Source organism: Athene cunicularia (assembly GCF_003259725.1).
Source record: "Athene cunicularia isolate RWA chromosome 1 unlocalized genomic scaffold, athCun1 chr1_part1, whole genome shotgun sequence".
Lineage (NCBI taxonomy): Eukaryota > Metazoa > Chordata > Aves > Strigiformes > Strigidae > Athene > Athene cunicularia.
Genome location: NW_020799091.1, coordinates 69,253,981 through 69,268,733, shown reverse-complemented (window position 1 = coordinate 69,268,733; position 14,753 = coordinate 69,253,981). Strand labels below are relative to the sequence as shown.

The 14,753-nt window shown below is 37.9% G+C and overlaps 1 protein-coding gene across 1 annotated transcript in view; it reads right to left on the bottom strand.

Moving 5' to 3' along the window:
* The window catches only part of MGAT4A (alpha-1,3-mannosyl-glycoprotein 4-beta-N-acetylglucosaminyltransferase A), a 75,225-nt gene that overhangs the window by 40,451 nt on the left and 20,021 nt on the right, over positions 1–14,753 (bottom strand). The window contains exons 2-4 of the mRNA XM_026847994.1: positions 7,069–7,236; positions 4,366–4,506; positions 1,109–1,242 (exon numbers count right to left, since the gene is read on the bottom strand). Of these exons, the coding sequence (XP_026703795.1) occupies positions 1,109–1,242; positions 4,366–4,506; positions 7,069–7,236 (443 nt within the window). The remainder of the gene's footprint in view (positions 1–1,108; positions 1,243–4,365; positions 4,507–7,068; positions 7,237–14,753) is intronic.

Here is a 14,753-nt window from a genome sequence, read left to right as displayed (position 1 = left end):
ATGAAATTTAAAACTTGAAAAGAAGCCACACCAAAAGGCAATAAAATTACTCCAACTAATACAGTAAAGAAAAAAACCAACGTTCCAGCAGTTGAAATGAATTCTGTTCTCTTGATATTTTCAATCAACAGATGTTTTAAGGGCATTTTCTGAAGGAAAGCAGTATCAGAGAGTTTTTGACTGACTGTCAAGAAAAAGAAAACAGAGCAATTTACATTAGAAAACCATAAGAATCAGTTCTCAGGTACAGGTAAAAAGTTCAAGGAAAGCTTAAATGTGCTGATAATAGAACCGGAAGTATTAAAATGCCTATTTTCCACTGATTCATCCCTGAATGGACACTGGCTCACAGGATTAAAACTGTTTGCAGTTATAACTAGAGGATGCAAATTTTCATCTCTGGGACTTATAAAACACTGATTCAGTAGAGCACTATATGGTTAGATGGATGAATGTCAAACATATACATAAATTTCCCACTCTCCAAGTCAGACTTGTGAGAAAAACATACAGATCAAAATAAGTATACGCAATTCCCAGCAGACAACAGTATTATTTCTGAAAGCACTCTATCATTTTCCTAAATTTGCAGAGTCAAACTGACCAAACACTCCAACTGAACACTTTAATTCATTAAAAAGGTCTGGATTTACAATATTCACACTGTCCAGAAAATAAAACTAGTGACAATCTGTGCCTAACAGCTCAAAGTGCAGTACTCATCTGACTAAAGGACTAAGCAGTAGCATGAAGAGAATGGGAAGAATCCTCCCTATGAGACACCAAGAGTCCCTTAGCCATTATTTTGCTGCTGAAGGAATAAGGTAATTTGCACATCATTGTCACTATGTACATGCATCAGAAGATGTGCAAAATAAGCAGTCCACTGAATCCATGATCACAATTCCCTTGATAAATAGAAAAGGCTGGGCTCTTCAGGATCATTTCTCTCAGAAACACAAGACTGGCACTGTTTCCTTTTCATGGAAGGAAAAGACAGTCATCTCTACATCTTGAAGAAAAAGTAGATCCTCATCAGTTCCTGATAGGAGTGGTACTTGTAATTAAAGGCAGGTTAGAAATTGTATAAAAATACTTAAGTGATTACCTCTCCTATAAAGACAACCATAACACAATCCAGTTTTTCTTCAGGGGACAGCTTATCAATAAGGGAGTGGAGAGTTTCTGTAAGGTAAGACTTGACTTTTCTTTTCACTGTAGGTATTCCCATTACAATGGAAACTGAAATCAAACAAACCAGAAATGTACTTTCAGTGATTTCATATGCAAGATAGAAAACAAAAAAACCTTATCTCATAATAAAGCATTGCTTATGAAATGCAAAAGGTAAAGGATGGAGATAACAGTAATTAAAAATAGTTTAAAAATATACCACCCATCATCAGGAGCATGATTAACATAACCACCACCAACGCTCAGAGAAAACACACCAAAAACCCAGTAAACCAAGACATGCCAGAACACTGCATAGGTGTGGTGAGTTGACCCTGGCTGGATACCAGGTGCCCACCAAAGCCATTCTATCACTCCCCTCCTCAACGACAAAAGACTCATGGGTCGAGATAAGAACAGGGAGAGATCACTCACCAATTACTATCATGGATAAAACAGACTTGATTTGGGGAAATTAGTTTAATTTATTGCCAAACCAGAGTAGGGTAATGGGAAATAAAAACTAAATCTTAAAATACCTTTCCTACACCCCTCTCTTCTTCCTGAGCTCAGCTTTGCTCCCAATTTCTCAACCTCCTCCCCCCAGGCAACACAGAGGGATGGGAATGGGGTTTGTGGTCAGTTCATCACCCATTGTCTCTGCTGCTCCTTCCTCCTCAGAGGGACGACCTCTCACACTCTTCACCTGCTCCTGAGTGGGGTCACTCCCACAGGAGACAGTCCTTCATGAACTTCTCCAATGTGAGTCCTTCCCATGGGCTGCAGCTCTTCACAAACTGCTCCAGCGTGGGTCCCTTCCATGGGGTGCAGCCCTTCAGGAACAGACTGCTCCAGTGTGGGTCCCCCACAGGGTCACAAGTCCTGGCTCCTCTCTTCACTGGTCTACAGGTCCTGCCAGGAGCCTGCTCCAGCGTGGATATCCCATGGGGCTGCAGCCTCCTTCAGGCATCCACCTGCTCCTGTGTGGGGTCCTCCATGGGCTGCAGGTGGAGATCTGCTCCACTGTGGACCTCCACGGGCTGCAGGGACACAGTCTGCCTCACCAGGGTCTTCACCACAGGCTTCAGTGGCATCTCGCTTCAGTGCCTGGAGCACCTCCTCCCCCTTCTTCACTGATCTTGGTGTCTGCAGAGTTGTTTCTCTCACATATTTTCACTCCTATCTGCTGGCTGCAACTGCACAGGGTTTTTTGTTCCACCCTTCTTAAATATGTTATCACAGAGATGCTACCACCTTCACTAACAGGCTTGGCCTTGGCCAGTGGTGGGTCTGTCTTGGAGCCGCTAGCATTGGCTCTGTCAGATATACGGGAAGCTTCTAGCAGCTTCTCACAGAAGCCACGCCTGTAGCTCCACCCACTACCAAAACCTTGCCACACAAAGCCCAATACAATAGGTAATAATCAACAACCATGGCACTAACCAGATGAGGTGCACCAACACTTATGCAGCAATTAAACTCCCTAACTTGGTTTTATTTTCAAACTGGCATAACCATTCTTCACAACTTAAGTATTAACTTCTCAGAAGTCATCTTTTAAAACAACACTGATAAAAAACTCTATTACTTTCCTTGCACCTGATTTGGGTTCTTCTAGAAAATAAAGTCTGGGTCATCAGGATTGCCCAGAAATTCCTTGCTGTAAACTCTTATCCCTGCAAAGCAATCTGGCCGCAGCTACAACACTGTTAACACCATCTTTCAGCTGGCCATTTGAGTCCCATGTTCCTTCACTTTAATGCACGTGTTCCTTAATTTTCCCACAGTCTCTCTCATGCACCCCACCCTGTACCCAGGGCTTGCTACCTATTATTAGGTAGTCTACTACCAGCAGGAACACAGTAAAATGATAAAGCAGATATCATGAAGTCAGCACCAGCATTCTGAGCCATTTATGACAAGATTTACCACATCATAAATATATAAAATCAAACAACTATTAAAAATATTGTTTACCCTTCCTTATAGAGCCTAATTTATTATAGACCCTACTACACATTAACAAGCTCTGAATTTTTAAAACAAACACTCAAAAAAGCACAGTGACTAGGAAAGGGGAAGATGAGAAAATAATTTTAACTCAGAATTTCCTCCTTCTTTTTAATTAAAGGAATCTGATTCCAATTTCTAATTTGTAATTGCAAACTTCTGTCATATATTCCCAGCAAGATATAATACAGGCTTCACTTAAAACAATAAAGGAATATGAGTCTTTTCCTTCCTGAATAACATCATTGAAATAAATTGTGTTTATAGTCAGAGAAATAACCCTATGGCTTTAGCCCACACATTTGTCACACAGGCATGCCTTCTGTTAAAAGAAGGAGCAATCAAACTTACTGAAGTAATGAAAAAATAAAGGCCAAGAGCTTTTTTCAAAAATAAAGAGGTGAAGAAAAAAAAAGGAAGGTCTAGTGCACAGTAACAGGAGCCATTCAAGTTAGATGGCACACAGGCCCCACTAAAGTATCCTTGTTTCTCTTTAAGCTTAGAGACACACACACATGCACTTTGAGGTATATCAGTTTGGTTGAGCTCTATGCTATTTATTTTCTAGAGCTCCAAGAGTGTGATTCCATGGAGCTATCCCAATGACCAGAGCTCAGAATTTGTGAGGATTAGGGAGGGGAAAAAAAAAAAAAAAAGAGAAGATTAACAGTATTGCATCACAACACTGATTTTTTTTTTTTCCCCTACAATGAATGTCCACATTTTATTGATGCAATTATATCTGATTGTCCTAGTTCTCCCAGCTCTAAGTTACACATTGAAATATATTGGTCAAAAACCCAGAAACATCAACTCTAAAATAATTATATCCATGCAGCATGGTTACACCACAAATCTGAAAAGTCAAAGGGTCCATTAGCAGTTCAGAATCTGTAATGCTTGAGCTTTGTTCTCTTTTACTTAGTTACAAAAAATTCATCCAAACCAAATGCTTTTTAATGTGTACCTTAACATGGCATGGGGTGTGATTGAGATTATGCAGAAAAGAGCAAAGCTAAAGCCAAACTCCTTTCATCTTGGATTCAGTGCAAATTCTAAGAGATATCAATATCACACAAGTTAAATGAGATGTCCTTGATCTACCAAGTAATGCAGTAAATTTTATTACTAAAACTAGAAAGTCTTCCAGATAAAAAACATCAAATAAACATACTACCATACCTCCTGTCCTTCCAAGGCCAACCTGCACAGAAGGTTGAAGGCTTCCTTCATTTTTCAACAAATGAGGCAAATGGTAATAGATATTTGGCACTTGAAGAGATTTTCTACTTGTTAGCTCTTTTAACAATTTCAGCGTTTCATCTGCAAACATACATGAAATCAGTAATGCAGAAAACAAATGATATGAAGTTTTATGCAGTGGTCAATAGTACAAAATTCCAAGCTTGTTCTTAACTGAAAAACAGAACAAATGATGGATTTTACTCAGGCATTATATCTTGTGCACAAAGGAAGTATTTTCTCATTTTAATTTTTTGAATAAACAATGGCCAAGATTATTTTCCATTGAGTAACCTTGCTACAGATACATCTAATACTTACCAGATCACATAAGACTTAGTGTGCAATCACAGAAGTAAAGAATGGTCCATTTATTTAGGAGTTTGGGGGGGGGGTGGGGGTGGTTTTTTTTCCCAATGAATCAAAATGGGAGGCTTATTCACCTACATTATTTTTTACTTATGTTTACAGAGCTCACCACCATGTAGCAATGTTACTGCAAATAACCTTTCAAAGATACAAATACATATTGGAATACGCTGCAAATACAGATACAAAACAAAAACAGCACTAAATATACAACTGATATTTTGAATATCTCTGCAATAATATAAATGCTAATGTGAATTTAATTTGGTCCGAGTACTTAAAATAATTATTGCTCTTTCCAGAGCAACTGACTCTCAAGATGTTCCAGGTGGCTCTCAAAAGTTGCAAATAACAGTTTTTAAATTCCCTCGCTGTGTGTGTTGATTTTCTTACATCCAGTGTGAAAACAACTCTTATTTCAAATGGCAAATATGATAGCACATAGACCTTTGAAAACTTATGGGCTTTATAATATCAAGTTAAGTAAAAACACTCAAGGCTTCCCAGATAAAATTGAATTGTGAAGAAGTGAGAAAAGTAATACCAGAAATGTCATTCCTCTCAGAATCTGAGGGTAGTTTCTACAAAGATAGAAGGGGTTTGTTGTGGGTTTTGGTTTGGTTGGATTGTTTAAAATATTTATTTTTGGGTGAAACTAAATCCCTAACCATTTAAAATCTTGAAAAAAAGCTTTGTAAATAGATGCCATAAGTAGAGATGCTTATTTTGATAGATTACAATACAGGTTGTACATTTTACTCTTCCTGCTAACATTTCCTTTAGCTTCAACTACAAAAGCTGGACTAAAAATTGTGTCAAAGTATGACAGCTCTTTGTGTGAATGAATAATGACCTATGTAAACCAATCTGGAATTCTTTTTGCTTAAAGATAGCAAATACTACATAGTATTATGTACACTTAACTACATTAAACTTAAATTTAAAAAAAATAATCTACCAAATACTAAGTTCTGAGCACAAAAGCTCAGGAATTCAGACTTCATCTGACTTCACATCATGACTCTACATGGAAAAAAGAGGATGTCCCAGCTGGAAACCAGACATTGTAGAATGTTAAAAATGTGAATCAGTAGCTTCAGCTGCATCAGAAGAGAATAACTGCCTATAACTATATTGTCTATAAGCAAGTTAATTAATTTTCAGAAATAAATGTGGTAATAACTTAATCATAAATCCAGTATTAAAATTACTTGAGTTCCTCTATGGTTGCTCACTTTAACAGCAAGAACATGCATACAGAAGAGGAAGGTGAAAGTCACAGACTATGTTAAATGTAATCTTTTCCATAACATTCCTGAAGATCCAGGGAAATACAGAGATCAGGTTGGATAGGCCACTAGTGTCAGAGAAATTCATCACTAATATCAGCACTGAGGGCCTATAATTATAACAAGTACCGCCCCCCCCAATTCTATAGAAAATAATAACCCATAGCACAAATACAAGCAGACAACAAATACAAAAAAGCTTGGTCCAGTTTTTTGATTTGCAGAACTATTTGGGTTTATATTCTTCATTAAGCAAATACAGTGAAATTTTTGCAACCTATTAGACATCTCCATGGGAAGTTTGTATTTCTTACTCATTTTCCATCTAGAAAAATCAGAGTGACTAAAGCAGTGTGATTTGGAAAGTTACCTTCAATAATCTGGTGAGTAGTGCAAAGTCATTCTCCAATACTACCAAATGCAGCTCTCGGTAAACTGAGCATCAGCCTCCAAAATGGGTAAAAACTTACAGAAGACTTTACAGGTTTACCATTTAATCACTAGTTATTAAAAAGGACATTACATTTTACAAATCATAACCAATACCTTAGCCTGTATATTTTTACATCTTCCAGCTGACTTTTAAATATACTTTAAATGCTTAAAATTCATCCATTTCTTCTGTTTGCTTACCTTTCCCCTCAAGCTCTATTTAAAAAGTGATGTAAATTAGTGTCAAAATATATTCAGTATGTTCAAGAAGTAACTAGAAGTTCCAAACTTTGAGAGCTAGGTGTGTCATAAGTATTCAGTCCTTGAAGTCATAAGAATGAAGAGTGGGGGTGGATCATTAAGAATAGACATTGGAAAAATCAAAAACCAAAAAAATCCCCACCAGATATAACATATTGCACATTCTTTATTCACACTGCTGAACAGTTTCATTTGGCTTTCTTGGTATTAATTTCTTATTCTATAGTAATAGTAAGAGATATTGGTATTGCAGAGTTGTAAAAAAAAAAAATAGCTTAATCACAGTCTGTACCTGAAAAATTATTCATTGCATTCTTACTCCCATTTGTTTCTGCTACTGCACGCCTGAACTGCTCCAATATAGCATTCAGCTCAGAAGAGCGTTGCAGAGTGCGATGCTCAGCTATACGAAGACGTTCCTTCAATGCATGAAATTCCCGTTGATATGCAATCAACTTTTCTAGAGAGAAAAAAGATTATCCTGGTTATTTTTGGAAACAAACACCTACAGGCAGATCCAGCAAGAGTCAGGGACTGCTCAGCTATGCAGCACCTGAAATTCAGCCAAGCAGGGCACAGTCCAGCACAATCCCACCTGAGTTAGGCATCCCAGCATTTACACAGCACACAGAGGGAAGAGGGAGCTGCACCACACAGGGATGCAAAGCAGGCACTGAGGGAGGTATGCCCCTCACCGTAGGCACAGACAGGGGCAACCTTTGAGTCCCTGTTACTCTAGCACCACCAGGCAATTCTTAATCCTTTCTTGGAACAGATGCCCACAAACCCTTTCTTTAAGAAGCGGAATAGGAGCGGTGCCTTACAAAAGCACAGGTTATGCCTTTTGAAAGTCTCCTCTGAATACTTTGTAAGGACGAATGGAATTTGACAATATTTCAGGCTTACCAATTTCAAACCCAAGCTTTAACGTAATGTTAGTCAGTGCCCACAAGAACAAAACTGATCAAAATCCTGCTAATGTAGATACATACACATATTCTTTGAAAGGAGACCAAAAGGGAGAGGGGAAACACCAAAAACTCATTTGCTGATATGTTGCTTATGCCCTTACCACCCAGCAAAGTAAGTATATCTGGTTTCTATATCTTCCCTTCTTCCTACTGATCATTTCCCTGAATTTCCTGCTCACCACCATCACTATCCTTCAGCCAATCTACAGATATGGACGAGAGTACCTTAAGTGATTTTATACCTTGGAATCAGTATTCCAACCTCACAGCTCTCATCCATAGACATAAATTTTTTGTTATTTACCTATCCATTGCTAGCCTTTTAGTATTGCAGTGGTAGGGAATCAAGTTTTGCAAGCAATTTGAATTTCTTCCTCTTGCTACATTATAGTAACACATGGGGTAAAAAAAAAAAAAAAAGGAATTACAGTCAACTTTCCCTGGTTAATAATGCTGCATTTCCTCTAACTTCTTTCAATTTACATTTATTTACTTTTTTGTAGTTGGGATGTACTGTTCTGATTATGTTTAGAAAACATAGTTAGCTAAAATGCCCTCTGTTTTGAAGACAGAAAAATAAAAACATAGTTCACTACTTCTTAAAAACATTTTCCTTGCCAGCCTTATTTTCCTTTTTTCATTAACAACCAAATGGTTATTGCTCTTGTGCCAACAAAGCCAGAACACAGATGCTGGCCCACAATACAGTGCTAGGCACACTACACACTGATGACTGAATACAGACTGCTATTTGGTACTTTAGACAGCAGCATTGAGAAGGCCAGGAAAATGTTCTGGAGTTTCTGGCATAAAGGGCATTCTTGCACGTCTACTAGCTACAGTAAGGTTACAGAATATTTTAACAGCTAAACGAATATAGAACTGTATTAGTGTAAACTCCACACTCAAGTATGCGAATGATACTCCCTCCCCAAAATGAATGGGTGATGGCAGGTTGTTATATAGATCCCTGTTAATTTCTGTCTGAACAGAGAAGAACAAGTGAACCATCAAAGGACATGGAAGGTTTTGTTGAGGGCTACTATAGCAGTGGATAGCCTCAGAAGCAGCCTGTAGCACCAAGTCTCCCTTGTCTTTCTTCATGGTACAAGAAGGCAGACAAACTTTAACACTTCTGTTCTTCCTACTTCGAAAAGGCTAAACTTGTCTGTGGCAGAGTATGTATTTCTCCTGGGTGAGAACCCTATGGAAATATGTGGTTCACACTCTGGCACCTCAAGCAGGAGGAATTCAGGTCTTCCTCTCCTGACTTAGACAAATCTTGGCAGAGACCATTTCTCTTCCTACACTTACTACAAGATAGCAGCACATCACAGACAGTACTGCAATGATTCTGGTGCTCTAAGGAACAGCAGAGGCCTAGAGAGAATAATTTACTTAGGCATACATCAAATTGTGGAGAACCACAGTAGTTCCGTGCCACCTCCACCTAGCAAACTCCATAATGCAAAATCAGAAATATCTTATTCCTAAACTCAGCTGGTAAACGGAGATTAAGATTTTTCTACATCCCTAATTCAGATATGTAATATGAAAGTAGGAATTACAGAACCTTTGTAATTCCACAGCAAATTAAAACTCAGTCATAAAACCACAAGCAACTTGGAAACCAACTGAAAAGGTAGTTTTATCACATGAAGAAATGAAAACGGTAGTTTCATATTAAGAACTACCAATAAAAATCCCTTACTGAGGAAACAACACTTTCAGAGGAGGTGGCTATTATAACACTTTTAATTTACAATTAATAATATGTCAAAGTAAAAAAAAGTAATTAGTTAATTTCCTTTTAAAAGAAATTTGAAGTTATATATTTAGAAGTAAATTTCTATTTTCATAACTTACCATAGTAGTTTTTCAGCAAAGAACATAGGTCCCAGCTGTGGCACTGTAAAATTTTTCCCAGTAGAAGTATATTATAAAGCTGTTCAGCCCTGAGGCTCCCAGTGAACAGTACTGGTATTGCATTTATGGTACTTGAGACCTCAAAAGCATGAATTCCTTTAAGAAATACTAGTTGATTGATTCAAAGTACTCAACTTCTCACAACTGCTTCAACCAGATGTATCTGGGGGTTAAGGAGGCTGCTTTAAAAGATCCATAAACTTCTGAAACCCATCCTTCAAAAACATGGTGTTTGGGATTTTTTTTGTTAGGTCACAATATTATTCAGCCAAGTAAAACTCAAAAATGCTAACATTACAAATATAATTATATTTTAAGTCAACTACCCTATGAGTATTTTTCTAGTTATTTATGCAAAATGAAGTAAAAAAAATTCTTTGCAAGAACTAAGTCACTTAAAAGATCTACATCTCTAACACTACCAGAGCTAGCACTTTTCATGTATTTGAAGATTAATGTGTCATTTGACCTTCTGGTACTTTTAGAATATGACTGCCTATACTTTGAAACAAAACAAATTTCTAACAGTTATATCTTTGACATACATACCATACTTCAAAACATTGATCAACTGCTCAGATACTTATTACTTAAAAACAAACAAAAAACCACAATGGCAGCAACACCAAATTTCATCTCATATTGAAAGGTAGTTGCAAAAGAGAAAACACTTCTCAGGCTCTTACAGTACCACCAATAGTGGTCACCACCTGTCCCAGACTTTAGAAAAGTGTAATTTAAGGCATCAGGAGTTTATAAATAATCTGATTTATTTTTTCTAAGTTCTTGACTCATAAGTACTTGGGAATAAGCCTATAAAAACTAAATTTAAGGCTTTGTTTCTATTTAAACTTTGATTTAGCTCAAGTTCAATATTTGCATTTTGTCCCCCCCTCTTCAAAATATTAAATAATTTGAAGGCTAAATATTTTCATTTACAAATTAGGACTTTTTGAGGAGAACATGTTACTATATTATTCAGAAGTCCCATTTCTATTTCAAGTTTCACTTCTTTCCTTAGAAGGAAGAAGCAATCAAAATTTGCAAGTGACCATAGAAGCTTCTCCAGAAATTCAAGGCAGTCTTTCTGAAATGTGGATGTATGATGAAAGGCCAAAGCTCAATGAGAGCTGAAACTGGCCAGTGCTATATCTGACACTAATAGCAAAAGGAGATCTAAAGAAAACACTGGACCAATACTTGTTGACTATGGTCACCTGACTAATAGGGACAAAGATAAATCGGAGGCACATTCAATGTTTGGGTTTTTTCCTTAGCCTTTAATACTACTGATAGACCTTGGGCTTACCAGTCCTCTGAGTTAGAGGACAAAAAATTACAGGAGTGGTGACCTTCCATTTGTGAACACTGAAGCTGTAAGGGATCAGCTGTATCAGCTGAATGTTCTCGAGTCCATGAGGGATGAGTCCCATCAGGCCCAAGTACTGAAGGAGCTAGTGGATGTTATGGAAGGACCCCTCTCGATCATCTAACAAAAGTCTTGGGAATCTGGGGAGGGCCCTGCTGACTGAAAGCTAGCCAGTGTTATTCCAATTTACAAAAAGGGTGGGAGGGAATACCCAGGAAACTACATACATGTTAGTCTATCCTCAGTTCCTTGAAAAATTATGAGGACATTATACTGACTACTGTTGAAAGGCATTTAAAGAACAATGCAATCATCAGGCACAGTCAACATCAGTTCACAAAGAAAAAGTCCTGTTTAACTAATTTGATATCCTTCTGCAATAAGGTCACCTGCCTGGTGGATAAACAGAAGGCGGTAGATGTAGTTTTTCTGGATTTTAGTAAGGCTTTTGATACTGTCCCTCACAGCATCCTTCTGGGCAAGTTGTCCAACTGTGGGGTAAGCAGTTCATGGTGTGCTGGGTGAAGAACTGAGTGAAGGGCTGAGCCCAAAAGACTGTTGTTAATGGGGCTACAGCTGGCCAGCAACCAGTCACCAGCAGTATTCCTCAGATCTCAATTCTAGAGCCAGGTCTGTTCAATATCTCTATCAATGATCTGGAGACAGGAGTTGAATGCACCGTTAGCAAGTTTGCTGACAATACCAAACTGAGAGGTGCTGTCAACTCCCTCAAGGGATGAGAGGCCTTGTAGAGGGATCTAGGTAGGTTGGAGCACTGGGTGATTATCAACGGCAGGAAATTGAACAACAAATGCTGGATTCTGCACCTCAGATAGAGTAATGTCGGACTGCGCAAGTATGAACTGGGAGAAGAGTGGCTGGAGATCAGCCCTGCAGAAAGGGATCTGGGGGTGCTGATCGGCAGCAGGCTCAGTGTGAGCCAGCAGTGCCCTGGCAGCCAGGAGGGCAAACCGCACCCTGGGGTGCATCAAACACAGCATAACCAGCCGGGCAAAAGAGGTGATTATCCCCCTGCATCCAGCATTGGTGCGGCCTCACCTTGAGTCCCGCTCACAATTCGGGGTCCTACGACTTCAGAAAGATGTTAAAGGTCCTTGAATGGATCCATATGAGAGCAACAAAGCTGGTGAAAGAGCTGGAAGGGATGTCCTATGAAGAGTGACTAAGGCCTTTTGATTTGTCTAGTTTGGAGAAAAGGAGGCTGAGGGGTGACCTCATTGATCTCCACAGTCCCCTGAGGAGGGGAAGTGGAGAGGGAAGTGCTGGTCTCTTCTCCCTGGGATCCAGTGAGAAAACATGTGGGAATAGTTCAAAGCTGTGCCGGGGAGGTTCAGACTGGACATTAGGAAGCATTTATTTACTGAGAGGGTGGTCAAACACTGGAAAAGGCTTCTTAAGGAGGTGGTCGGTGCCCCAAGCCTGTCAGTGTTTAAGAGGCATTTGCCCTTAACAACATGCTTTAACTTTTGGTCAGCCCTGAATTGGTCAAGCAGTTGGACTACATGATCACTGTAGGTCTCTTTCAACTGAGATATTCTATTCTATGACAAGCTGACTTGTAAGCATTGTATATACAAAAAAGTCAACAGTGTACCCAACATTTTAAAAACATATTTGACCATTTAGTGTTTTCTTGTTCAAATGTTTCTCTAAAATCTAAAGAAATTGATTTCTTGTCAAAGAGTAACAAATATTTTTTAAAAAATGCTATTACAGTAAAAAAAAAAAAAAAAAAAAAAAAAAAAAAAAAAAAAAAAAAAAAATACTGAGCCTAAAACCATAAAGGAAACAGTCAGAGATCAGTGGTCACCATCACGAAAAAGTTTCAGCTTCTAAAATGTTATAAATGACTTTTCTTTTTATGCTGAAACCTAGAGTAATTTAAGAAAAAACAGAGGAAGGAATTCAGACAGTAATTATTGGCCTTATGCAGCTGATGGAAGAACCCCAAACGTACCTGTTCTCTGACAAATAAAATATCCCTCTAACAGCAGCTGTAGCCAATATCAAACATACTTGGTCTCCAGTAGTTTCAGCATAAAGTCATATTTTTAATTAAGAATAATATATTATTTTACATTGAAATAAGAAGATGATGCTTTTGCATACTCTGCTCTGAAAGCCAAAAAGATCAAATAAAAAGAACTAGCCCTCATACTTCAAATGAAAATATCTTAAGACATTACTTGAGAACTGAAAGCATTAATTCTTCATAACTTTCTCTTAAACTGTAGTAGTTTCAGCAAAACCCAAGAAGCTAAAACCTAAATATTTTAGCTGGCTTGATGCTGCGCACTTCTTGGCAAGTTAACACTATGTCAACTCAGTAGTTTGTTTTCTCAACTTTTTTTCCCTTGTTGCAAGATGTTCTCTTAAATATGCAGAACCTAGAATTTAGACAAGCTTACTTGAAAGTTGATGCAGTATTTTGAAAATTAAAAATTCAAATCAAACTGTGAAGGTTTTCAAGTTTTTGACCAGAGATGGGATCTCAGCTCTCAGCCTACTCTTCCTTCTCTGAGTTATTTATGGTTTTCCTACTAAACAACTGTTAAAAAAAAGTAATTCTAAAAAGACACCATTAGCCTAGGTTACTAACTCAGTCCATTCTCCCCTTAGCCACAGACAGTCTTGATTACATCATTTGCTTTTTTTTTTTCTAAATTTAGACAGCTCATATGTGAAGTGTTAAACCAGATGCCAATTTCCTAAACTCAACATGAAGCCTCTGAACATCTTAGCATACACCTAGTTTCTTAGTTTTGGGTTTTGTACTAGTCTAATTTATGTACTTCAACCCATGATTTTTAAGAGCAAGGAGCTTTCCCTTGGAATAAAAAAGAACAAAGTAAAGGAACAAGAAAATATGCTGTAGTTTGAATTTACAAAAGCATTTTGCAGATTATCTCAGCTCAACTAAAACAGCAAAAGTAGTCTGAATTGTAGGTAATACCGGCACCAGCAGAATGCTCACTGTATCATAATTCCAAATGAAACATATACCGAACAACAAAATTGCAAAAATACCCTGGAAACACAACTAAAGCAATTCTATGGCTATTTAGCTCCAGTGCCATAAAAAAACCCCAAAACATCAACAGCTTAGTTTTATTGTTCTTGCTACTTTTTAAGCAAAACAAAATTTTTTAATACCGCAAGCCTGTCAGTGTTTAAGAGGCATCCGAACAATGCCCTTAACATGCTTTAACTTTTGGTCAGCCCTGAAGTGGTCAGACAGTTAGAATAGATGATTGTTGTAGGTCCGTTCCAACTGAAATAGTCCATTCTAATATGAAAACTATGTGAGGAAACTATGTTGGGTGCACTCTTAAACTGAGTGGAGTAAAGACATCTACAGAATCAGCAAAATTCTGGTGCCTCTGACTATTTGAAGATTCACCATAAACCACCACAAGGGAAACGGCAATGGGTCTGTATTAAAAAGAACCTAAGCACCTAACCTTCAATCAGAATGCACTTTTGAAATCTGTATATATGTGTGTTGCTACTAATAATGAAACACAGAAAGTACAGTTGAACAGGATGTCTCATCAAGACACTGGTATTATTAAGCAACAATCACCACAAAATACTCATTATATAGAAGTATAAAGAACTACTTAGATCCACCAATGAAGATGCAGGTGCAATTTAACATTGTGGAGCGCATGTAAGTACACAACAGTCTTG